At 38.9% G+C, this 26,715-nt stretch overlaps 1 protein-coding gene across 1 annotated transcript in view; it reads right to left on the reverse strand.

The window, feature by feature from the left end:
- tubgcp3 (tubulin gamma complex component 3) overlaps positions 1–26,715 on the reverse strand; it is a 60,189-nt gene that overhangs the window by 29,931 nt on the left and 3,543 nt on the right. Inside the window, exons 2-11 of the mRNA XM_060898852.1 lie at positions 21,615–21,722; positions 21,331–21,398; positions 21,148–21,225; positions 18,664–18,881; positions 15,165–15,334; positions 12,953–13,065; positions 9,884–10,009; positions 3,305–3,373; positions 3,077–3,209; positions 2,731–2,897 (exon numbers count right to left, since the gene is read on the reverse strand). Of these exons, the coding sequence (XP_060754835.1) occupies positions 2,731–2,897; positions 3,077–3,209; positions 3,305–3,373; positions 9,884–10,009; positions 12,953–13,065; positions 15,165–15,334; positions 18,664–18,881; positions 21,148–21,225; positions 21,331–21,398; positions 21,615–21,722 (1,250 nt within the window). The remainder of the gene's footprint in view (positions 1–2,730; positions 2,898–3,076; positions 3,210–3,304; positions 3,374–9,883; positions 10,010–12,952; positions 13,066–15,164; positions 15,335–18,663; positions 18,882–21,147; positions 21,226–21,330; positions 21,399–21,614; positions 21,723–26,715) is intronic.

Raw genomic sequence — 26,715 nt, forward strand, 5'->3', positions numbered from 1 at the left:
CTATTTATCGACATGCTGCTGCTGCAACATTCTCAATTTAATAACAACAACAAATCGGAACATTGTGTCCCATCACTGTAGAAGTCACTGCTACTGAAAGGACTGCCTGACTTTCCAAACACAGTTACAAAGACACAGAGAGAGAGAGAGTGCAAGCTTGTGAGAGGTACATCAGGCTATCTTCATTATAACTTGACATTAAAATGCTCTGCCATAAGAGTAATGATCACTGGCTAAACTAAGAACTTGTAAAGCTCGTAAAGCGCGCTGGCAGAATGCTCCATCAGCAGCTCGGCTTCCGCCATCCCTACATCGTCCGACCAATCACCTGCCTGCTATAATCACTCATTATGTCAACGCTGTGATGAACGAGAGAAAGAGAGAGAGAGAGAGAGAGAGAGAGAAAAAGAGGATGCTCGAACAGCGTGATGTAATGTACAATTAATGATGTGCATGGAGGAGCTGAGTGTGTGTCTGTACAGCAGGAGCAAATAGTAAATAGTTTGTTTACTGACAGAGTCTTCCACTGTACACCGTCAGGACATGAAGAGTGGATATTGTGTGTGTGTGTGTGTGTGTGTGTGTGTGTGTGTGTGTGTGGGCGCGCGCGCTTGTTTAAGAGAGAAAGGAGAAGAAACCCCACAAGGGTACAAAATTTAAAGAAGTAAATTAAAAAGAAAAAGAAAGGAAAGAAAGAAGACAGTGAAGGGGGAAATTTAAAAAAAAAACATTTAAGACCACATGAAAGCAGAAAGAAAGAAAAAGAGAAAGGCAGAATTGAAGAAGTAAACAGAAAGAAACTAAACAGAAAGGAAGAAACAAGCAAACAAATAAAAAAGCAAGAAGACTTAAAACAACAGACAAAAGAAAAAGTTCAAAAAAATGGAAAGAAAGGACAGAGTAGAAGAAAATAAGTAAATGGAAAGAAAAAGATAATACACAAAAAAAGTGCTCTGAGAGCACAATATCCCCCGCTGGCAACTAGGCCATAACTCTGGTAAAATGCGACTGAACTGAACAAAATTACAACATGCGTATTACAAAGAATCCTGTCAAGTTTCGTGAAATTCCTCCAAAAACTGTGAGAGGAGCTGATTTCAGAAGGTGAGCACCCTTCCCAGGATGGACATCGCCATGACGTAATCCCCCTTTGGGCCTTTTGGTCAGCGGGGGATAAAAATTGTGAGGGAAGTTGATTTCAGAAAGCAAGCACACCTTGATGAAATTGACAAAGTCCAAGTTTGTTAATAATAAAGGGCATAACTCTGGGAAAATTTGCCCAAATTGAACAGAATTCCAATATGCGTATAACGGTCATATAACAAAGCCTTTTGCCAAGTTGGGTGAAATTCCTCTACAAATTGTGAGAGGAGTTGATTTCAGAAGAACGTACGCCCTCATGAAACTGTCAGTTATTTAATCAAGGGTCAAAACTCTGGTAAAATTTTCACAAACGAAATTAAATCGCAATATGTGTATTACTGTCATATAACAAGGCCTTTTGCCAAGCTTCGAGAAATTCGTCCAAAAATTGTGAGAGGAGTTGATGTCAGAAGGCGAACACACCTTCATGAAATTGTGAAAGTACAAGGTTGTTAATCAAGGGCCGTAACTCTGGTAAAATGCGACCGAACTGAACAAAACAATATGCATAGTACCAACATACAGTATAACAAGGCCTTTTGCCAAGTTTCGTGAAATTTCTCCAAAAACTGTGAGAGGAGTCGATTTCAGAAGGAAAACAAACACTCATGAAATTGGCAAATTATAATTTTATTAATCAAGGGCTGTAACTCTGGTAAAATGTGAACGAATTCAACAAAATTGCAATATGCGTATTACAGACATATAACAAAGAATCCTGCCAAGTTTCGTGAAATTCCTCCAAAAATTGTGAGAGGAGCTGATTTCAGAAGGTGAGCACCCTTCCCGGGACAGATGGACAGACAGACATCGCCACGACATAATCCTCCTTCAGGCCTTTTGGCCAGCAGGGGATAAAAATAAAAGGATAAAAGGGGGAAATAGAAAAAGCCAAGGAAATGAAACAAAAGAAAGAATAAATAATATTAGAAAGAAAGAAAGAAAGAAAGAAAGAAAGAAAGAAAGAAAGAAAGAAAGAAAGAAAGAAAGAAAGAAAGAAAGAAAGAAAGAAAGAAAAAGAGGCAGAAAAAAGGAGACAATTAAAAAAAACCCAAAGAAATGAAAATTAAATTAAATTAAGAAGAAAGAAAAAGTAAACAGAAAGAAATAAAAAAAATAAAAAAATTTAGAAAATAAAAAAAGACCAAAAGAAACAGACAAATATAAAAAAAGAAAATAAAAAAAGAAAGGAAGAAAGCAATACAGAGGGCAGAACAGAAAAGTGAGATAAAGAAAGAAAACACCATACATTAGCACTGTCGTGTGTGTCCTCCTTTTCTATGTGTGTGTGTGTGTGTGTGTGTGTGTATTACTGCTCTGTCTGGTGTATGACGTGAGCTATGACGGTCTCTGTCGCGGTCTTTGAATGACCTTGTGTGCATGAAAAAGAAAAAAACATTCACTTCCTTTATGCAGCTTTCTACTGTGCTGAAGGTCGAGTTCGCAGACGACATGCTTTAAAAATAATAAACATCAGACTTTTCAACAATTCTGTGTGCATAAAATAAACATACTGCACTTTTCAAGCTCTACATCAGAGGAAAGTGGGATTTAACAGAGATGAGGAAATGTAATGTGCATCCTGACCTCATGGTATGTGTCCTCGAGCTCTCCGTCGTAGATCCAGCGGTACAGGAAGTTGAGAATGGGGTGTGACACCAGGCCGAGGATGTGCTGGACTAGCGCTCTCATGTGAGGGTCTCCGGTCTTACCATACGCGTGCACGGCGGAGGCCAGCTCCCCTCCCTTACGGCCTGACAGAGAGAAGGACGTGATGGATATTAAGCATTATTTTTCAGGTCCAGTGGAAAACCTCATTATGCTAATACACTAAAACAAGGCAAAGTTAGCATGATTGCATTTGATTAGTTTGCATTTGGAATGAGCAAGATTAGCGTTCTGTAACACGCTGCATGGAGTGCTCGGAGATGACCTTGGCAGTAGTCGACAAGTGCAGCGAGGGTCTTGAGGCGAATTTTAGGGTCGTACGTCCACACGAGGAGTCTTCTGAGAGTGAGTGTGCTCTCCAGTCCAACATTCACTCCCTGGTCATCCTCTAACTGCAGCTACACACACACACACACACACACCAAAATGTCAATATACTGAAGCGTCGTATGTCTGTGTGTTGAAGTGTGTTTGGTCTCGCTCATAACATTACCTGTGAATGCAGTACTGACAGTAACCTGTAATACTCCTTCAGCTCTTGGTGTAGGGAAGCACAGAAACTCTACAAAGAAAGAGTTTGTGTTATTTTTAATCAGTGAGTAAAACTCCAGCTCGGTAATTCCAGCCTTCTAACACTTACAACATATCAACGTGGCAAAGACAGATACAGGGAAAATCACCACAAATACAGTTTAGCTAGGAATGAGAGGATGATTGGCTTTGATGGAGTTAGCTAGCTAACAGCTTCCATCATTGAGGAAGGATGGAAGGAAGGAGAAAATGAAAAAGGAAGAAAGAAAGACAGAAACAAAAAGAAACAAATACAAAGGAAAATCTTAAACAGACAGACAGAGACACAGAAATACCAGGAAAAATGAACAAATACAGACAGAAAAACTGAACGACAGACACACAGGCAGAAACAAAAACAGACAAAAGACAAGTACAAGCAGAAACAGACAAAAACGCAGACCAAAAACAAACAGGCAGAAACAAAAACAGACAAAAGACAAACAGACAAAAAACAAACACAGGCAGAAAAACAAAAGTACGGACAAAAGACAAGCACAAGCAGAAACAGACAAAAACAAACAGGCAGAAACAGACAAAAAACAAACATGGACAAAAGATAAACACAGGCAGAAACAGACAAGAAACAAACACAGGCAGAAACAAACAGACAAAAGAAACAGGCAAAAGAAAACAGGAAAAGACAGAAAAAAACAAACAAGCAAAAAAATACTCTGACAATCAGAAACAAAAGTATTAGAAAACAAAGAGGAAAAACAAAACAAAAACATGAGAACCAAAAGCAGAAAAAACAGACAAAAACTGAAGACAGACAATCAGACAAAAATATTAGAAAACAGAACAAAAAAAAAAATTACCAGACTGAAAAAACAGACAAAACAGGAAAAAAACCTCCCAAACTAACAACAAGCAGAAACACAGCCAAACAAAAATTAAAGATAAAAAAACAAAAACAGAAGGAAAGAGAGAAACAAACAGGCGGAAATAGACAAAACACAAAACAGGCAGAAACGGACAAAAAAACCACACAGGCAGAAACAAACAGACAAAAAAAACAGACAAGGAAAACACAGGCAGGGAAAAAACAGACAAAAGACAAACACAGGCAAAAAACAAAAACAGGCAGAAACAAATACAGACAAAAGACAAGCACAGGCAGAAACAGACAAAAACAGACCAGAAACAAACAGATAAAAGACAAAACACAGGCAAAAAAAAAGAACACACCCAAAATGCAGGCAGAAACAAACACGGACAAAAAAAACAGACAAGAAAAACACAGGCAGAAACAAACAGACAAAATACAAAACACAGGAAAAAACCAACCTCAAAACACAGGCAGAAAATAGCATGGACAAAAAAAACTGACAAGAAAAACACAGACAAAAGACAAACACAGGCAAAAAAAAACAAAACAGGTAGAAATAAATATGGACAAAAGATAAACACAGGCAGAAACAGACAAAAGACAAACACAGACAAAAAAACAAACAGGCAGAAACAAATACGGACAAAAGACAAACAGACAGGAAACAAACACAGGCAGAAACACAGACAGACAAAAGACAAACACAGCAAAAGACCCAGGCAGAAACAAACAGGGAAAAAAAAAACAGGAAGAAACAAACTCAGACTGACAGAAACAAAAGTATTAGAAAACACAAAGAGGAAAAACAAGATAAAAACATGAGAGAAACAAAAACACAGAAGAAAACAGAAAAAACTCAAGACAGACAAACAATCACAGACAAAAATGTCAGAAAACAGAACAAAATTTTTTTTTGCCAGACTGAAGAAAACAGACAAACAGAAAAAAAAAAAACCCGGACCTCCCAAACTAACAAGCAGAAACAGCCAAACAAAAAAACAAAGATAAAAAAAGAAGGAAAGAGCAAAACAAAACACAGACAGATTCAGAGCCTCCTTTCTAACTGAAATCTTGAGCAGTATAATGTTTATATATGTGCATAACCCATACATACTGTACATACACACATTAGGAAGCTATAAAAATATAACCGTATGGGAAAGGGGAAAAGCGGATCGTCTCGTCCCAGTGTGCTGCTTTAGTACATTTTAACACCATTCGTGCAAATTAAAGTCACTGAACAGCACAACAAACAAGACTTGACTTTGTGCCTGAAACACACAGTGAACACGAGGCAATGAGGCTCACAGCGTTTCTCCCGTCCTGCAGGAGCGAGCTCCGAGTGCTCTCACCCTGGTTCCTGTGCCACTGTCTTAGAGAATGTCCTGCTTTTATACACATGGATATTCTTAGAAATGCACTTTACCACCTTTTCGAGATCACAGAGATGACATTCCAGGGCTTTCAAGGGCTTTTAAAGCACTAATTTAGTATCGTTAAGAACGACCCAAGAGCGCAACGCCTCTTTTTTCCAGCCAGCCTGGATTAAATACGTATTTTCCAAATATTTTTATATCATCATTCTGTTACTACGGTGTGTGTATGCATTCAGTTGTCTTTGCACCAACCGACAGGGCTGGGTGATGAATCAAAATTTATTTTCAGTTATGATTTTGTACACATGATACTTTGACTTCACTTTAACTCAAAACTAATCAGTAATAAACCTTACAGGGTCACTGTTGACTTTTACTCCACACAGAACATAGCAGTAAATCCTCAGGCGAGTCGTTTACCTACGTGCGTGTTATTAAACCACTAATTTATACTAGCGATAAGCTGTGCTCCACTGAGCTAGCATGCCAAGTCATCGATTTAATTCAGTTTTAAAGGCTTCACATCTGTTTCTTTAATAAACACCATTATATTTACATTATTGTTGTTAAAATAATCATCTTTAAAATGTAAAAATAATTATTAACAGGTTTATAAGATGTCCCTGTGGATGTATGAGGCAAACATACATTATTATTATTAGTTTAATACTACTACTACTACTACTACTAATAATAATAATAATAATAATAATAAGTAGTAGTAGTAGTAGTAGTAGTAGTAGTAGTTGTATAGATTTGATTTTTTTTAAAGTTCAATAAACACAATGTTTCCAAAGTCAATAAATAATTGTGTTAAATAATCGTTATCTCAAAATTGATTATGATTTTTGCCGTAATCGAGCACACAATACTATACAGTAGTGCTTGAAAGTTAGTGAACCCTTTAGAATTTTCTATATTTCTGCATAATATGACCTAAAACATCATCAGATTCACACAAGTCCTAAAAGTAGATAAAGAGAACCCAGTTAAACAAATGAGACAAAAATATTCTACTTGCTCATTTGTTTATTGAGGAAAATGAGCCAACATTACATAACTGTGAGTGGCAAAAGTATGTGAACCTTTGCTTTCAGTATCTGGTGTGACCCCCTTGTGCAGCAATAAATGCAACTGAATGTTTCTGGTAACTGTTGATCAGTCCTGCACACCGGCTTGGAGGAATTTTAGCTCGTTCCTCCGTACAGAACAGCTTCAACTCTGGGATGTTGGTGGGTTTCCTCACATGAACTGCTCGCTTCAGGTCCTTCCACAGCATTTCGATTGGATTAAGGTCAGGACTTTGACTTGGCCATTCCAAAACATTCACTTTATTCTTCTTTAACCATTCTTTGGTAGAACAAGGGTCGTTGTCTTGCTGCATGACCCACCTTCTCTTGAGATTTAGTTCATGGACAGATGTCCTGACATTTTCCTTTAGAATTCACTGGTATAATTCAGAATTCATTGTTCCATCGATGATGGCAAGCCGTCCTGGCCCAGATGCAGCAAAACAGGCCCAAACCATGATACTACCACCATCATGTTTCACAGATGGGATAAGGTTCTTTTGCTGGAATGCAGTGTTTTCCTTTCTCCAAACATAACGCTTCTCATTTAAACCAAAAAGTTCTATTTTGGTCTCATCCATCCACTAAACATTTTTCCAATAGCCTTCTGCCTTGTCCACATGATCTTTAGCAAACTGCAGATGAGCAGCAATGTTCTTTTTGGAGAGCAGTGGCTTTCTCCTTTCAACCCTGCCATGCACACCATTGTTGTTCAGTGTTCTCCTGATGGTGGACTCATGAACATTAGCCAATGTGAGAGAGGCCTTCAGTTGCTTAGAAGTTACCCTGGGGTCCTTTGTGACCTCTCCGACTATTACACGCCTTGCTCTTGGAGTGATCTTTGTTGGTCAATCACTCCTGGGGAGGGTAACAATGGTCTTGAATTTCCTCCATTTGTACACAATCTGTCTGACTGTGGATTGGTGGAGTCCAAACTCTTTAGAGATGGTTTTGTAACCTTTTCCAGCCTGATGAGCATCAACAACGCTTTTTCTGAGGTCCTCAGAAATCTCCTTTGTTCGTGCCATGATACACTTCCACAAACGTGTTGTGAAGATCAGACTTTGATAGATCCCTGTTCTTTAAATAAAACAGGGTGCCCACTCACATCTGATTGTCATCCCATTGATTGAAAACACCTGACTCTAATTTCACCTTCAAATTAACTGCTAATCCTAGAGGTTCACATACTTTTGCCACTCACAGATATGTAATATTGGATCATTTTCCTCAATAAGTAAATGATCAAGTATAATATTTTTGTCTCATTTGTTTAACTGGGTTCTCTTTATCTGCTTTTAGGACTTGTGTGAAAATCTGATGATGTTTTAGGTCATATTTATGCAGAAATATAGAAAATTCTAAAGGGTTCACAAACTTTCAAGCACCACTGTATTTTTCAACATGATTTAATGAGGTCAGGTTGTCATTCAGGAGACACACCTGTGACTTACATTCCAAAAACGCGAATTCAAACACTTGAGAAACTTCAAGCAGTTTGCTCAATCCAAGATTTATCTGTGTGTAAACCTTTTATATAGATTTGATGTATAGTTTTACACAGATATGAGTAAGAAGGCAAAAATACCATATCGTAATACTTGAAGACGTTTTGATGAAGTTGATTCACAATATTTAGTTTCGATGTTCTGCTATGAAAACATTTCAGCCATATGTAAAAAAAAATTAAATATTTAAAAATCAATATTTCGGGAAGAAAATAAAAACCCTTAACCCTTTGATGCAAAACATATGCACACCCCTTCTAATGCCCAACATGGGTCAAAAATGACCCGCATTCATTTTCCAGGTTATTTCATGCTGACTGAGTTTTTCTTTGCTCTATCTTTTGAAATCAATTTATTTTATGATTGAATTTTCCAAGTATTCTTTAAATATCTTGTTTTTAATTACCACACATCATTAATTTAATTTTTTCTTTCCTACTTTATGAACAAAAATACTTTTTATATTACTACACATGGGTCATCCAAGTGTGATTTAAAATTAAATGTCTTAATACTATAATAATAATAATTTGTTTCAAGTAATTACTTTAGCAGTGAATGGGGCCAGTTATTTATTTATTAACTATGTAGTTAGCTAAGCCAACTACAATAAAATTAGCTAACTAAAGTAGAATATGTCAACAGCTCGGTAGCTAATAGTAATTACTTGTAACTTTCTGACAAGTAATCGACTCACTCTCAAGGTAACCTAAACATAATCCATTTTTTTCTAAGGTAATGTTAGAACAATTGAAAAACATTACTTACATGTATTAGATGGGCAAAGGGCGCCGTGCTGAGCTGTGAAATGTCTGACACAAGCACAATTCACAGTTCCCACCAAACGCTGGAGTAAATGCATGCGGGTCGGTTCTGACCCATGTGTGTAAACTTGATGTAGAATTACAAAAGCTCTGCTTGTTCATAACTTAAGAAAGGAAAAATAAAAATGATGAGTTGTGCTAAACAAAAACAAGATATTTACTGCATGTTTGGAAAAGTAAATGACAAAATGAATTTATTTCAAAAGTATATCATAGAAACACTCAGCCATACATGAAATAACCTGGAAAATGAATGCAGGTCGTTTTTGACCCATGTTGTGCATTAGAAAGGGTTTTTATTCAAAAAGTAAGAAAGGAAAAAATAAAATAAGGATGTATGATGATCAAAAACAAGTTAATTGAGGAATACCTTGAATACTGAATGATGGAATTAATTTATTGCAAAGATATAGAAGATAAAAACTCAGCCGGGTCACTTTTGACCCATGTTTTGTATCAAAGGGTTAAGCATTAATTATGAAAAGGAAGGAAAATAAAATAAAATAATATAATTGGTACAGAAATCAATTTTAACAGGTTATTATTAACAGATTCTCATATAAATGGAAAATTTTCAGCACGTGCATTTTAAAATCCTAAATTCAAACACTTCTAGCGTTTTGTTCAAACCCAATTTTTTACTGATATGGAAACTCTGAGTACGTTCTATACATCTAACACTGTATATGTAACAATGTTCATGGCGCACACATATCACAACATCTAGTTTCTGTTCACAGAGTTCCAATAAAACTTTCCTGATGCAGTATGAAAGAAATTTTACCTTAGAAATTTCTGAAAGATTTATTTGAGAAATATTTAACAAGGAAAAAGAAAGGAAAATGTGATGTGGTGAGAAACGGCTGCTTTTCCAGAACTGCGACATCATCCGTACCTGCCCGACCAATCCGAAGGCTCGATCCAAACTTCGAGAATCTGTGTACTTCCGGACTTTGTTATGAAGCCAGCCGAGCTCCGCTAGCCGGCTACTGGTGTCTCGTAAAGACTTACACAATGGAACCTGGAGGGAAAAACAAACAAACAGTCTAAACACAGCTTCTTTTACTTTAGACCAGTTCAACTCATCTTAAAGCAGCCATCAATCAATGGCACTTTGAGATGAATTAAGAGAGAGTTGTATTGCATTTAAATAAATGAATAAATAAATAAATGATATCTTTACGAAGCGTATTGACATGCCTCTTATGCCTCGGTCACAACTGGCCGTACGTGCTCCTACGGCCGGTCTATGTGCAAAAAACGCAAGAAACGCACGGAGGGTGCGCGTGTGACGTGCTGATTTTCGAGCCGTAGACTGGCCGCAGACCAGCCGCAGAGGTTCTTTGTCATGTCAAACAAACTCTACGGGTGCTTATGTTTTTTTCAGGTTGCAAGACAAACTTACGGCCAACGTGCGTCTTTCTCCACGAACAAAAAAATGCAGTGATTTGGGAAACGCCAAAAATCGCACGGCCAAAAAATCGTACGTCCGGTTTTGACCTAGGCTTTAGTCAGTGACTGTAAAAAAATATTTAATAGAGCAGCAGCTACAATTATCGACATTCCATAATTCTCGACACCTTTTCAGATTTACCAATAAAAAACAATTTTGCAAAGGTGAGTTTTAGTTACAACAGTTATTATTGGTTAATTAATCAACCAGAAGACCCGCCCCCAACTTTGATCTTGTCTGATGGCGCAGCTTGTTACTTGAAACCACACCCCCAACCCACCGTACGTGCTGCTACAGGCGGTCTATGGTAAAAAATTTGTCAAAACCGTGCTTGAGACTTGCGCGACACTTGCGCGTGTTCAGCGCCGTAGAAGGTCGCAGACTGGCTGTGCAGACTTTTAGTTCTGCACATGCAAATTCTACGGGTCTTGCGAAAAATCAGGAACGCATGCACTACGTACTGGACCCGTACTCCTTTTGTACGCCTGAACCAAGTCAGCAGCACGGCTAGCACAGCGCACGCGACACGAGGGGCAAGATTTTGGGTGTATATATTGGGGGAGGAACCAAGGAACTGATTACTGTATGTAGTGTGTAGCATTGTAGAAGGGAAGAAGATGGCTGTCGCCATACCGCTGCAACGACTGAGGGAGTTGGACCTTTATAGGCAGATGATAGAAGCTGAGGAGCAGCATGAAGTGATATTAGCTTTGCTAATACCGATGTCAGAACGCGAGGCGGTGGCCTCTGTCCCATCTTTTCCCAATCACTTCCTCTCTCTTACCCTCTGCTGAATGCAACCTGTACTTGACGAGTACTTTGCCCGTACTCTTCCCCCAAACTTTCCCCCGGGTTCACCGCGACCCTGCGACCCGTGCATGTCCAAAACACTTACGGCGGGTTGAGTGTGGCATGAGATTACATGACCAAACACTGATAGGCAAAAAAATTACACCACTAAATACTGTTAGGCAAAACATTATAATAATCAAACACTGTTCTACAACACCATTAAATACTGTTCAATCAAACGCTGTTAAAGAAACATCACCAGAGTTCAACAAAACTTCACACCACCTAACCCCATCTGACAAAACTTTACACGACCAAACACTATTTAATAAAACCTCGCACCATCAAATGCTCTTCAGCAAAAACGTCCCCCATGAAACGCCGTTGGACCAAACATTGAAAATCTACACCATCAAAAACTGTTTGAGAAACCTTCACATCAAACACTGTTCAAGAAAACTTTATGCCATGAAACGTTACACTTATCGCCACCACACGGACAAAACTTTACAGAATCAAATACATTTTACGCCATCTAAAAGGTTTACACTCTTTTGGTTTAATTTAGGAAGGCAACGCTGTCAACTTTGGAAGACTGGGCCTTTGTCTGAAACCGCTCACTCGTTCACTACGCCCTACTCACTATATAGGGAATTACTATATAGAGGACTATATAGTGAGCTCATTGGTAAAATGAAAAAGAAAAAAAACGCTTTTGGACACTTGTCTGTCGCGCTGGTATTTACGTCATTACTGTCGCACAATTAAAACGTGCCGGATCAGTCGGCTGGTGGGTTTTCAAAATAGTAAATACATGCGTGTATTTTTGTGATAAATCCATATTATACTGAGCGTATTTCATACATTAATCAATACAAAGTACCTGCATCTTTCAGGTCTTTTTACATCAAGGCTGAATACTTTCTACTTTGCTGCTGCCTTTTATTAAATCAAATTTGAGTCTTTTGATTTGATTTCTTTCAGCGCGACCGCAATGTATGATGGGATATATTGCTTTGGTTAATGACCATCGTTGTAAACTACTTTTCGTGATGCATTGTGGAATACTTTGAGTGCACTATATAGGGTGTAAATAATCCTCACTAAGGTTTCGGACAGCACTACAAAATGGCGTCCTCACTATATAGTGAGTCGGGAGCGATTTCGGACACAGGGCTGGTGTTTATTGGCTCATGTGTCTGGGTCCGTGGATACCAGACAAACATAAGGCACCTGTGGAAGCCCCTTTAAAAATTCATTCCTTTCACTCGCGCAGATGAAGGCTCTCCAGCTTGGGTTGACCTTGACTATGGATCGAGTTTCTTTTGTATTGGGATGACTGGGAGAGCAGGTAAACCAATATTTCTATTTTTTTAAGCTTGCTCAAGGTTACTATAGGACAGGGGTGTCTCAAACAACCCGAGTACTGCTTGGTAATTATTGCAGAAAAACTCCATAGCACAGTTTCATCCGCTTTATCGTTCTTCATTTACGTACCCACAGGTAGAATAACACATTTATAACAAACAGTTTTATACGGTAAGCAAAGATTAGGGTCACTTAGTACCAATTGTTCAGGGTTTCCTGGTCAATCGGCGACATTAATGGTATAAAATTGGGATATAAACTTAATTTTGGTTAAGCTAGAGCTGTAAACTAGCGGCGGGGCAAAATCACCCGAACAAAACATTATTCATGGACCAGCAGTTATGAATTCACCTTTGAATCAATTTTGTAGCAGTTCTCGGGAGTGCACATCTTAATGAATTTGCCGTCAATTCCCTGGAAGACGTAAAGGATGTCTCGGACCAGGATGCCCTCACTGATTTCAGCTGAGAGAGAGAGAGAGAGAGAGAGAGAAATAAAGCCGTAAAGGTCACACTCATATATCTGTCCAAGCAGAGAGGGACAGTGTCCTGGGGCCGACTAAACTGAAGGCAAGACTGTACTTCGGAGAAAAAAAAAAGTTCCGCTCATATAAAATTTATAAAACCCGAGCTAAGAACAAACTGTACCTTGAAATAGGTTTCAAGGTACAATTTGTTCTTAGCTAAGGTTTTTTTGGGTTTTTTTTACAAGGAGAACATTTCACAATGCTATGACCTAGCTTAAAATTCACCTCCTTGGAAAAACCTTTCCTTTTTAACATGCAAAGAAAACAACTTGACCTTTCATTCGTGTTTAGTGTAGAATACTTGGCTAATCAATTTGACACCATTATTCATTCCACCTCTAACGAACACTACAGGTTATATGTTTCATGGATTTATCCAGAATGATGATTATCACGTGCACCACATCTGCACCATTCACTATACACACACACAGGAACGAGAGAAATATTTTCAATCATTGTGATGCATGCAGAAATACAGCTCAAATTGGGAACTGTAGAACCTTTTAAAAAAGGTCTAACAGTATATTTTTTCTAAGTATTATAAATAACCTGGGAAAGTATAGAGAACATGATGAAACAAATGTTTAAAGCTGGGTCTCAGCACACGGGATTATGTGGCTGAGAAAATGTATTTGGGAAATTGTATTGAAGGCTGGAGTGTGTGTTTGGGTTTGGATGGGACTCCTGTCAGTCATTTTATAGACACTCCAAAACACCTTCACTCCGCCCCATCTCTGTTTGGTCGGAAAGAAAAAATATGGCTGAAATCGGTAAGCGCCCAGCGCAGCCAGATACTTGTAAAGTGAGCAAAAAAACCCATGCTGTGCTTTGAGGGAAAAAAGCAAAAAACAATCAGAATAAACACTGGCAGAACATTTTAAAGATGGAGAAATTCATTACTGGTAAAGGAGATGGAGCCTCAATTCGTGACATTGCTCTTAGACAGCTCCTGAATATCCGGCTTTACGAAACAAATTTATTTATTTATTTATTTTTAAATAGATTTTGATCTGACCTGTTTTTTTTTTCCTCAGTTCACTCATTATTCATGGGTTGATGTAAACCACTTTATTAAATTATGTGTTTTTTATATTTTATTTTGTATCACTTTTATAGTTTATATTTAATTTCTTTGTTATTTATTATTTCAAGGACCCTTCTGTAAATCAACCTATGACGTTGGCATCCTCAATAAATATTAAATAAAAAAAAAAAAAAACCACAATTTTTTTTGTTTTGTCATTTGGAGAACCAGGGAAGGCAATGCTTTGGATGAACCAGCTTTACAGAAATGTATTCAATGCTAGATTACCGGATCACATTTCCATGCACCAAACCAAACCAAGTTTACACCAGTTTAAAAAAAAAAAGAGAGAGAATGCACTCAAACATTTTCACAGCAGTAAATCAGGATGAGCCAAATTTCATGTATTTATACGATTATAACTTGGGTTTTAGACAGTGTATTGAACAGCCAGGTGGGCAAAAGCAAAGGTCGGCTAAAATGCTAATACCATTAGCCAGCCTGCACATGGCAGACACCGGAGTCTGAACTCTTTCGCAATGCTGTACAACAAATGTTTTATCATCAATATCTAAATGAAGTAAGGTGATGCCATAAATAAATAAATAAATAAATAAATAAATAAATAAGCCAACCTCATCATTTGAAAGTGAGGTCATGCTGAAGCCAGATTGTGGGCGGAGCTTTGTCAGGACTGGGTGGGACTGGGACGGGCTCAAAAAGTAAAAATACTGTTCCAGTGCTGTTAAACTTCACCTACTCAATCACTAGGGATCTAATGTTCACAAATTTTGATCTTGCTTAATGCACCTTTAAATTCAAAGCTGGGTCAGTCAATAGTTTGTACATTTCTCCCAAATTACTACCCGAGTTAAACTACTGAAACAAAAAAATAAAATAAATAAATAAATGAAATCACACCAAAAACATGAATATAATTCACATCACCAAGACCTGGACATGCACATTTGCTGTCAGCTTAATCAGGTTGCCATGGTGATCAGACTCACCACCGGTGTCACCGTCCCGTCTCTGTCTGTGAGGGAGTCTGGGGGCAGGACTGGAGGTGGGGCCAGGGGCGGGTCCTGTTGTAGGTCGGGAGTTCAGTGGAGCCGCCCCGGTGGTCGGGAGTGCCCAAGCCAGACGAGCGCCACGTGCAGGATCAGGTCCAGTCTGGGGACTAAAGTGTGCACGCACGCGCGCGCACACACACACACACACACACACACACACACAAAAAGCAGTTGCTAATGAGTTATGATCCAGATTAGAAGAATATCTCAGTAATAATAAAAAAAATTTAAATAAAAAAACCCACTAATCAAGTAACTGTCTCATGGAGGCTTTGTTTAACGTGGCAGACTTTGAGCGTCGTGCAACTGAAGGGTGTGATGCAGAACAAAGCACAGATTTTTAAATTCAACAAAATTACTATCTATTCCTTTTAATTGCTGCAAAACACCATTATGTATAAGAGCTAAGTCCTATAGGAAGTGTGTTAAGTTATTAAACAGTGTTTCAGCACTGTTACAGTTTTAAATGAACAATTTGTGCTTTGTGAATCTGTGTTTTAAATTAAATACACACATGAACAGAGGCATAAACGCTCACTATTATTCTGAACCAACTCTACTACACACGTGCACATACACACACACACACACACACACACACACACACACACTTAAAGGAGAACTGAAGTCATTTTTAAACTTGCTTTATTTCTTAATTAACGTGTTATTCAATTACGTTTTCAGTTTTCGTAACCTTATATCGTGACTCGTATTGGCAACTAATTGCAATTAAATATTATACTTATCGGCCTATTCGGTTTTTAGCCGTGTTGAATTTAGTTCATTTGGTCCATGGCAGGCGTCGCTTATCCGCGCGATCTTCACGAGACTTCGAAACGTGAAGTGCCAGCCAGGTGTCAGTGCCGCCATTTTGAAAACTGTTTTCCAAACGAAATATTGCACACAAACGAGTTTAAATGACGATTACTGCCTACTTTTTTCAAACTTTCCTGATTGCTATCAAAACAAACAAAACTTCTGGCTTGATTACGTCAGCATCCGAAAGAGGGCGTGCACGTCTTTTGACGACGTTGGCAGACGTTGGTCACTTTGATTACCGCTGTACGTTTTACTTCCGTCCTACGATGTCTCGCACAGGTCTCAACGAATCTCGTTTACGGCCATCGCTTTGACATATGGACTGATATATTGCATAGCATATTTCAAACAGGGCTTTGAACCGGTTCAAGGAACAAAAACGAAAACCGGGAACTTTTTCTATTTCACATGGAACAGAAACGAAACCAGAAACTTTATTTACGTTCCGGAACAGAAACGCTTATTAAAAATAATGGTAACCGGTTAATACCGGTTTTTATTTCGTTCCTCAAAGTTTCCGTAGCCTACAAATAAAAAAGTCATTCTTCTCCTGCGCACGTTTCTATGACCCGCTGGGGTTCACTTCCTGTGTGACGTTCGCTGACTGAATGGAGAGAGCGGGAGGGTGGACTACTATCACATCTCCACATCTTAAATAAGAGGTAAATATTGCAGTCTATCGTTATTCAAAAACATCAATTTCAAACACGATATCAATATATTTGTTCACGTTAATGAGAGGCTCGCGAACATTAAATGACGTTAACCTCTGTTAGCCTATCAATGCATAGGGCCTGACTAGCCTTTGGTAACACACTAAACGAATTATCTTTCATTTTTGGCACTTTTTCTGTTTGTGTAGATGGGAAGACATACTGAGAATCCAAATCGCCAACATTTGAAATAATAATTGTATTGAATTATTTCTTGTCTTATTTAATGAAGGTTGTAATAGAATTAGCCTACATTTGGCTTAAGCTGGATGAGACAGAGACATAATTTTATAGCCATTTGTTAAACAGCTGACAGGGAACGTAATTAACCGTTCCGGGAACGAAATTTTTTTGTTCTAACCAGTTCGGGAACTTCTATTTAATGGTGGAACCCAAAACCGGAAACGTTAAAATTCCGTTTCTGGGGGCGTCGTGGCTCAGGTGGTTAAGGCGCCATACCATGAATGCGGGCGACCCGGGTTCGATTCCGGCCCGAGGTCATTTCCCGATCCCTTCCCGTCTCTCTCTCTCCCGCTCATTTCCTGTCTCTACACTGTCCTATCCAATAAAGGTGCAAAAAGCCCAAAAAAAAATATCTTAAAAAAAAAAAATTCCGTTTCTGTTCGGAACGAACCAATAGGAAAAAAATTCTGGTTCAAAGCCCTGATTTCAAACACTCATAACTTGCTATAGCAGCGACAAAATAGCTATCAGAAATGCAGTCCTATATTTAATAAAATGAGATAAATAGAATTTAGATGATAAAAAAATTTGCCTTCAGTTCTCCTTTAACAAGGACGACTCACCCTTCACAATTCAAAATACGAAATGTTCAGAACTCGCCCCAGCTCTTACTACGAATTAATACCGCAAGCCGTCTCTCAGCAGTTCAATTTTATTCACATCACAATATTGTTTTTTTGAGCTCCTGACTGAATAAAGCTTGTGTTATCATTTAACCAATATTTTCAAGCACTGCTGCTTTAAGGCTGGACAAACAGAAAATTGTCTTACACTGTTCCCATAGTGATGCCTTAATAAAGAAGTGCAAAAGTCCAGAACCCTGTTTTTCGGCCCCGATCTCTCAACACCAGGAGATAAATCTTCATGCTTTTAGTTTGATAACAAAGGAGACCAAATTCAAGTGCTTGTGGGTTACTGGGTCCATTACAGCTACTGCATTTTTAAGAAGAATCCTAATTAAGGAAAGATTCCTGAAAATACTCGAGCAATGTTTCATTTTTATTAGCGGTGCACATAATCTCTCGACTAAAGTATTATGAATCCATTAGCAAGGCTTATGGGAATGCGCTAATTACCTCTTAATGGTCAATTTCTAAGAACAAAGGATGACAACGGAGGACGACGGTGAAACTGCAACATCGCAGAAATCCTTAAGGGACAGCGAATTTAGCATCTAAAGGACTCAGCGATCAATTAAAATCCAGGCCTTGAGAACACATGGCCGTTTAAATATCTAAAGTGCTTGCGGCTGATGGTGGGGATGTGAATAATTCAAGGCTCACGGCGCAATTACAATATAAGCAGAGCTACAAATAAGCTCGACATACAACAGACAAACAAGTCGAGATGGAGGAAATATCCTGTCCTGAAGAAGAAAAGCCAGAAACAAACAAGGTGTCAAATGTTAAAAAAAAAAAAAAATCGAATGTAATGGCAAATGGTCCGTTAATTCCCTAGAATGCATGGATTTGTGCCCTATACCCAAGGTAGTGTGCATTAAGAGGGATTTGAGAAGCAATTTTAGTTTACATTATCTGACATGACAATCCAGTATTATCCTAACAATAATATTTACACCATCTAACACTTGTCTGAAACCTGTCTTCTGTCTTGTACCCATGAAATTAAGTGGCTATTGAAACAGTAAGTACCAGACTCACCCAGTAAGCAGGGACTGAGGGCTGGGACCAGGGCCGTTCAGTGGGTACATGCCCAGGCTGCTTATCCCACTGGTGCCCATGCTGGAGGCGTTGTGGGCAGCCAGGGCTGAGCGCTCAGGATAGCTGAGAGACAGGCTCTGTGGCCGGGTGTAGTAGAACGGTGTAGAATGGGCATCGCGTGGCAAAGCCTGGGCAAACAGCGAACCGTAATTGCCCACCTGCCAGAAGGAGAGAGCAGTTTACCTCATGTTAATAAACGTTCCATATTATATCCTGTAACTGCAACACGCTGAGCCTGTCCATGAAACACATAGTAGTCATGATCTTTCCTTAGAACTTTTTACAGCTCCTGAAGAGTTTAATAATTAGCCAATGATCTGGATCAGTTGACAGGAAACCAAACTATAGGGCAGAAGGGTCTCAAAGACTGAAGCTGATACACATCTCAGACACTGCTATACATTATATCTGGCAGCTAAGAGAATCCTGAACATTTGTTGTTTTATTGAATTGCTAAGTTGTTAAAGCAGCAGTATGTAACTATTTTTGGTTACAAATTTGAAATATTTATTCATCGAACTGACCAGTTATTAAAGCTGAAGTATGTAATTTTTTTTGCTTTGCTAATAAATCAGAAACATTATTTTATCTAAATCAACCAGCTATGTAAACTGCAAAATGCAACGTTTTTAATTAAAAATAGAAACTACTATCATTTTTCACATTGATCAGCTATTAAATCTGTAATATGTAACATTTTGTTATAAATTAGACACATTCCTTATTTTTATCTCAGTGACCAGTTATGAAAGCTGCAGTATTTACCTTTATTTCCACAAATTAGAAATATACTGTGTTACGCATCTAATCGACCAGTTATTAAAGCAGCAGTATGTAAATTTTTTGTTAAAAATCAGAAGCATTATTTTATCTAGCCAACCAGTTATTTCAGCTGCAGAATGCAACTTTTAAAAATGAAAAATATAAATTATTTATCCAACTAACCAGCTATTAAAGCTGTAATATGTAATATTTTGTTACAAAATCAAACACATTCCTTATTTTTATCAAACTCACCAGTTATTAAAGCTGCACTATGGAACATTATTTACACAAATTAAAAACATTTGTTACACATCTTATTGACCAGTAATTAAAGGTAGACTGCCTTTCAGATTTTTCAAGTTTAGGTCATAAATAGAATTTTCCCTGACACCCAGTTATTTTTGTTTAGTGGACCGAAAGCTACTGAATTCGAATCACAGACTTCCAATTTTATTAGGTTTTTTTTTTTTTTTTAAATATAACAATTAATGAATTTAGGGCTATGTGGCCCTAAATTCTCCGCCATTTTTCCTGCTTCACCATGACCCAATACAAGATACTAAGTCATGCATCATGTGGTGGGCTTTCCCTGTTCGCGCAAGGCATTGTGGGATACAAATTTGAAACAGGAGAGAAAAATGGAGGACGCGAGTGTGCGAATGAAATGTGAAAGACCAACACAGTAACAGAAAGTGAGAAGAAAAGATGTTATGTTGCGAAGGAAAGGAAACGCAGGACCAAACTGACAAATATCGGTGGTCAGCGAGCACCTCGGTGTGATCAGCTGTTCGTTTAGCGACAGAATGATGGAACTGTCAGTGCAAGGTCAAAGGTAAACCTGTAGATGGCAGTAATGCAACACTGTGGATGCCAGCTGCCGGAAAACCCAAAAGAAGAAGAAGGTAACTCTGCGCATGCGCACATGGACTTCCTCTGTCTGCTTGACTGCGTAAAGTGAGCAATTTCATGCAAATTATTTGCTCGGGAATCCCCTCAAATGAATTAACTTCGCAGCCATAGAATGGCTTGATATTTTGTGAGATATTACAGAAATAAACATATATCACAATGACCAAATTTCAGAGGGAACTAAATTTCACCGATTTTATGAAATCGAAAAGCCGTCTAGCTTTAAAGCGGCAGTGTGTAACTTTTGTTAAAAATTAGAGAAGTTATTCTATGTAACCAAACAGTTATTGAAGTTATTTCAAAATAGAATCAACCATTCTTTATCTGACTGCCAGCTATTAAAGCTGTAATATGTAATATTTTGTTATAAATCAGACACATTCCTTATTTTATCAAACCGACCAGTTATTAAAGCTGTCCTATGCGACTTTTTTGTTTATGTTTCTTCACTCTTTCATCTCATACTCTAACTGTGAGACTCATGTTCTCCATGATCAATAATAAATGTTTATTTTCCTAACAATTATTTGTTCACCGAGAGCTGTGGTGAAGCACAAAATGTTCTCGGCACTAGTGACTTGTGATGGCATGCTTCTCCAAGAGTGGTCTGAATCCTTAAAATTTACAGACTGCTGCTTTAAACATGCCTCAGTCTTAAAGTTATATCATCACTGAATTGACACAGCTTTGTTTAAGATTATTTCCACTTGTGTGATCATAGATTATGAGCGATGAGTACTGCACAGGTACCCGGGTGGACGGTTTCCTGGGATCCTCACAAAGGCTGAGGAGGAGATACAAGATGGACCATCTGTGTTTCAGCACCCCCTGATTACGACAAACAAAACAGATTCAAATGCATGACGGACTGAGCGGACAAACTGCATTTTGAACAGTCTTTAGAACTGGAGCAAGTGAGAATGAAGCACTGACCTGGGTTTGGAGTTTTCTGTGGAGCTCTGAAAAAAGAGCTGCGTCTGCCTCTCGTCTCTGTTTCAACACTTTAGAGAACACATACACACACACACATCAAAAATGCCTAACCAGCTGCAGCTACTACAAAAGAAACCACACACTACAAATCCAAATCAGCCGTGTACTATTTTAACACACTCTTTAATATTGTAGGATGTGGTTTTAAATACAAACACGGTGCTCAGGATGGATTAAAGTGATCTGTAGTACTGCCTCAGGATTTTACAATCCTCATAACTCACATTCTTTTTTTATCTTTTCGGACACCAGGAACTCGTCCCGCTCGATGGTGGGGGCGTAATTACTCCCGATGACCCGTACAGCGTACTGGAATTGATGCGCCACATCAGCTGCAGAGAGAAGGGATGTGAATTCATGGCTTAATCGTGTGACCTCGGGATAAGTGTACACACAAAAAAAAAAGGAAAAAAAAGCCAGCAGTAAGGGGCAGGTGGAAAGATGACGCCAGGTATCATGAGACCTAGACATAAGTAATGTACTCTATATTGCATCTCATGGTCATTATACTGCATTAAGCTCTATATTGAGATTATATTTATCCAAAAGGTCTTAATGAAGTTGGCTTGACCTCATCTGAGAGCAAGAGGGTCGTATTACCAACAAGAGTGGAACATATTTCAGTAATTGTACTTCGTTACTGTGCTATTTCGGAAGATTTGTAGTTTACTCAAGTATTATTGAAACGTAATCGCTTGGACTTTTACTCAAGTCGACTAAATGTCCTGTGCTTAATGATGTTCTCATTCAGATATAGGAAGTAGGAGACTTCTGAAAATCTCAAATGCCACGAGATTGGGTTTTTTTGCCTAGTTTTCTGTTGCGTTCATTTTTTTCCCAACTATTATATTCACATAATAATAAATAATAAGTTAAATTTATATAGCACCTTTCTCAATACCCAAGGTCACTTTACAATTATAAGGGGGGGGGAGTACCCCAAATAAAGGTCAGTATGTCATTCCAGTGGTGTAGCAGCCACAGTCCCACCAAAAGGCGCACAAAAACAAGTCCCGCACAGCCGCCGCCAGGCAACACCGCGCCAAGCACAAAAGCACTGCCGCACAGAGCACCGGACTACAATTTTAAAAGAGCAACAAGCTCACTGCATTCCATAGTGAGGAGCACAGGCATCACCCACGGCAAACCAATGCCCAAAACTGGGTCTGAAGCTACACCACAACCGGCGGACAAAACACTCAAACAAAAACAAACATCAAGCTACACAAACACAAAAAAGAAAAACAAAAAATTAAATAAAATAAAAAGCTCCGGTGAGAAGCAGCAGCCAGAAAGCGCACGGCATACTCTCAACCGGAAACGGAAAAAATTCACATGAAACTAACTAACAACCAGCCAACTAACCAACTAACAACCAACCAACTAACAAATCAACTAACTAACTAACTAACTAACTAACTAACTAACTAACTAACTAACTAACTAACTAACTAACTACCAAAAAACTAACAGCCAGCTAACCAATTAACTAACAACCAATCAAATAACAACCAACCAACTACTAACTAACCAACCAAACAACTAACTAACCAAACAAACAAACTAACTAACAACTAACAACCAACCAACAACTAATTAACCAACAACCAAACAACTAACTAACCACCAACTAACAACCAGCCATCCAACCAAAAACTAATTAACAACCAACCAACAAACTAACTAACCAATTAACTAACAACCAACCAAATAACAACCAACCAACTACTAACTAGCCAAACCACCAACAACTAACCAACCAACCAACCAACCAACCAACCAACCACCAGCTAACAACCAACCAACAACTAATTAACCAACAACCAACCAAAAAACTAACAACTAACTAACCAATTAACTAACAACCAACCAACCAACTACTAACTTACCAAACAACCAACCAATAACTAACCAACCAACCATAATTCTACTTTAACTTCAACACTGACTCATTACTCATCCTTTTACCTCACCCTTTGGTGGATGGTGTCTGTCTGTATGTCTGTCACTCGCTCACTCATTCTTTTATTCATTTAAGGCTGTTTTTATAAAAAAAAAAAATTAATGGGAATCACTGCCAATCAACTCCAGTGCTACATACACCATTATCCTGATCTTTATCACTCATTTTATTATTAAGCGTTGCTCCATCAGTCCAACATGGCTGACAGTAATGAGTGGCGCACATCTCCACACAAACTTTCTGTGCAAAAAAAAAAGTTTCATTAAATAAAAAAAGTCAGACTGTAACAAAAAAAAATCTAAGACACACGACTAAAGATTTCAACTGCTGTGTGTTAAAATGTTTATTTTCGATCATTTCAGATCCAAAAAGTGATTAAAAAAAGATTTGTATGCGTTTTCCCGGGTAATGTTTCGTCCCATTTCACTCCTTTGATTCCTGTTGAGTAATACGTTTCGTCATTTATGCATGAAAGGGTTAAATATTTTAGTAGATATATTATTATTCAGTTTTGTGCAATATCTGAGTATAGACATTTTATATATCATGTATATTGCATTTTTAATTTATTATTCTTCACTCTCTTCTACTCGGAGCAGCTATAACATGAATTTTTCTCTATAGGAATCAATACAGTTGATCTTATCTCATCTCATTTTATTTGAGAGTTTCTCTGTCATTTGTTCACCAGTAAAGCTTTTAAAGAGGAAGCCGTAGGCGTTAAAGAAGGCAACTGGACTTGCTTGAAATCCTTGAAGATGTTTCACCTCTCATCCGGAAGGCTTCTTCAGTTCTGTCTGACTAGTGTGGAGTTCTAGGTATTTATACTCTAGTGGACCAAAGGCGACCCTAAGGAGAGTCGTTGAGGTCACATGGGTCACTGATGCTCTCAGTCATCCTGTAGGTGTTAGGGTCACTGGAGACCGGGTGTGAACGGCGTTAGCAGCCTAGAGGGTCGTTAGGGTGATCTGCGGGTCAGTGAGGATAGAGGATAAATACCTGGAGCTCCCCACTAGTCAGACAGAACAGAAGAAGCCTTTCGGATGAGAGGTGGAATATCTTCAAGAATTTCAAGCAAGTCCAGTTGCCTTCTTTAGCACCTACGGTTTACGATGACTTGGATGACTGAGCCCATGTTTACATTAGACTGTATCAGCGGATCATCAGATTAACGTTTTTAAAACGATTAGCGTGCACACAGCAACACCAATACACGATTTGCGTGCACACAGCAACGCCAATACACGGATACGCTCGGCTCCGCAGGCATCCTGCGCTCCAAATCACTCCGCCCTGAACAGCGAGTGCCCTCTGGAGGGTGCGCACTCCAGCCCTGCGCAGCTCACAGAGCACGCGAGTGACGTGAACAAGCTGTGATTCGGGACTGAGCCGCTGTGTGTGTGATCCCAGCGCATATCACTTACCACTTGCAAGTGGAAGGATGGCAAGCCTAAAGACAATCATAACTACACAATGGGCAGTATTTGCATCAGTATTTGCAGTATTTTCATACTTTTATACTCTTTAATGAAAGGTGATACAAGGCGGAAGTCTGCGCCGTTTTTCAGCAGTCGCGTCACATGACCAACGCCAGCGAATCAGGAAGGTGGATGTCACAGTGACGTTGTCCAATGAGACGCCAGCTAGAGCTCAGCACAGCGTATCCGCGTATTCTGAATGTTTACACAGCACCGGAGCTGTCATGATCTGGATTGAATACGTGGACGCTGGCGGATTCCCGTTTCCCGGCGTTTCCAGGCGGTTTAATGTAAACGGACAGTGCATCCGCGAAGAAAACGAGACAGATACGGTCTAATGTAAACATAGCCTGAGAACCTTCACAGACATATTTAAAGAGGAAGGTTCATCATCAAGCAATTAAGTGCTGATATGCAAGAATAGCTGACAATCTGCTCAGACTGAAACCTTTTATTATATCCAGAAAGCTTAAAGTAGGAATATATTGGGCTGTATCTGATAGGTAATTTTAATAATAATAATAATAATAATAATAATAATAATAATAATAATTTATATAGCGACTTTATCATACCCAAGGTCACTTTACAATTATAGGAAGAAAAAAAAAAAGTCCACCAAAAGGAGGTCAGGATGCCATTCCAATGGTGTAGCTGCCACAGTCCCACCAAAAGGTGCACAAAGATAAATCCCACACCGCCAGCACAGCTCGGAACACCTCGCCATGGATCCACAAAGCAAGCACAGAAGTACCGCCACACAGAGCTCTGGTACGTCCCAAACCACCTGCACAGCCGCCGTGACGCCACCGGGCAACATCGCTCAGAACACTGCACCAAGCCCAAAAGCACCGCCACACAGAGCGCTGGACAACCCTGATGTTAAAAGAACGACAAGCTCACTGCAGTCCATAGCAAGGAGCACAGGCATCACCCACGGCAGACCAAGGCCCGAAGGGAACCGACACCCAAAACTGGGTCCGGAGCTACACCACAACCGGTGTCCAAAACACTTAAACAAAAACACAAAAAAGAAAAACAAAAGGGAAAATAAAATAAAATATAAAGCTCCGATGAGAAGCGGCAGCCACAATGCGCACAGCGTACTCTCAACCGGAAACATCGCTTTAATAAAGACAGAATCATGCTGGAGATTACAGTTGATATGCACAAACTTGTACAGTAATGCCATGGACTTCACAGACGGCCAGAGTTCATGAAAAGACCACAGATCTATTCAACTCTGTCTTACTTACTGGTAGTTGATTTAGGGCGGAGTTTAGAAAAATACAAGATGGACAATCACCTCCAAATTACTGGCGACTGCAATTTTACATAAATCACTATCCTGATTTTTGTTTGTCATTTTCAATGCAGTAATGTCTCTCAGAGCACAGCTTTGGGTTTGGGACTAACCTTCTACACAAAATCCCAAGTGTAAAAATATATACAGTGCTGTATAAATATATACAGTACTGTACTTTTTTGTGCCTGGGCTTTAGGAGAGGCTTCTTTCGTGGACGGCATCCATGCATGCCATTCCTCTGCAGTGTACGCCGTATTGTGTCACGGGAAATAGTCACCCCAGTTTGGCTTTCTACTTCTTTAGATAACTGCAGTGAACTTTGTCGAGGTGTTAACTTCCGTGGACGACCTGGACGTCTCTGTGAGATGGTCGCAGTTCCATCTTTCTTAAATTTTTGGACCACTTTTGCTACAGTATTCTGACTGATAAGTAAAGCTTTGCTGATCTTGTAGCCTTCACCTTTGTGGTGTAAAGAAATTATTTTCTTTGGAGAATTCTGAAGAGACAAGTTGAGCATCACTCTCCATCCTGCATCCAGTCACTAAAAGAGGTCATTGTTGAAGAATGGAAAAAGATTG

This window comes from Neoarius graeffei, chromosome 18 (genome assembly GCF_027579695.1).
Source record: "Neoarius graeffei isolate fNeoGra1 chromosome 18, fNeoGra1.pri, whole genome shotgun sequence".
NCBI classification, from domain to species: Eukaryota; Metazoa; Chordata; class Actinopteri; order Siluriformes; family Ariidae; genus Neoarius; species Neoarius graeffei.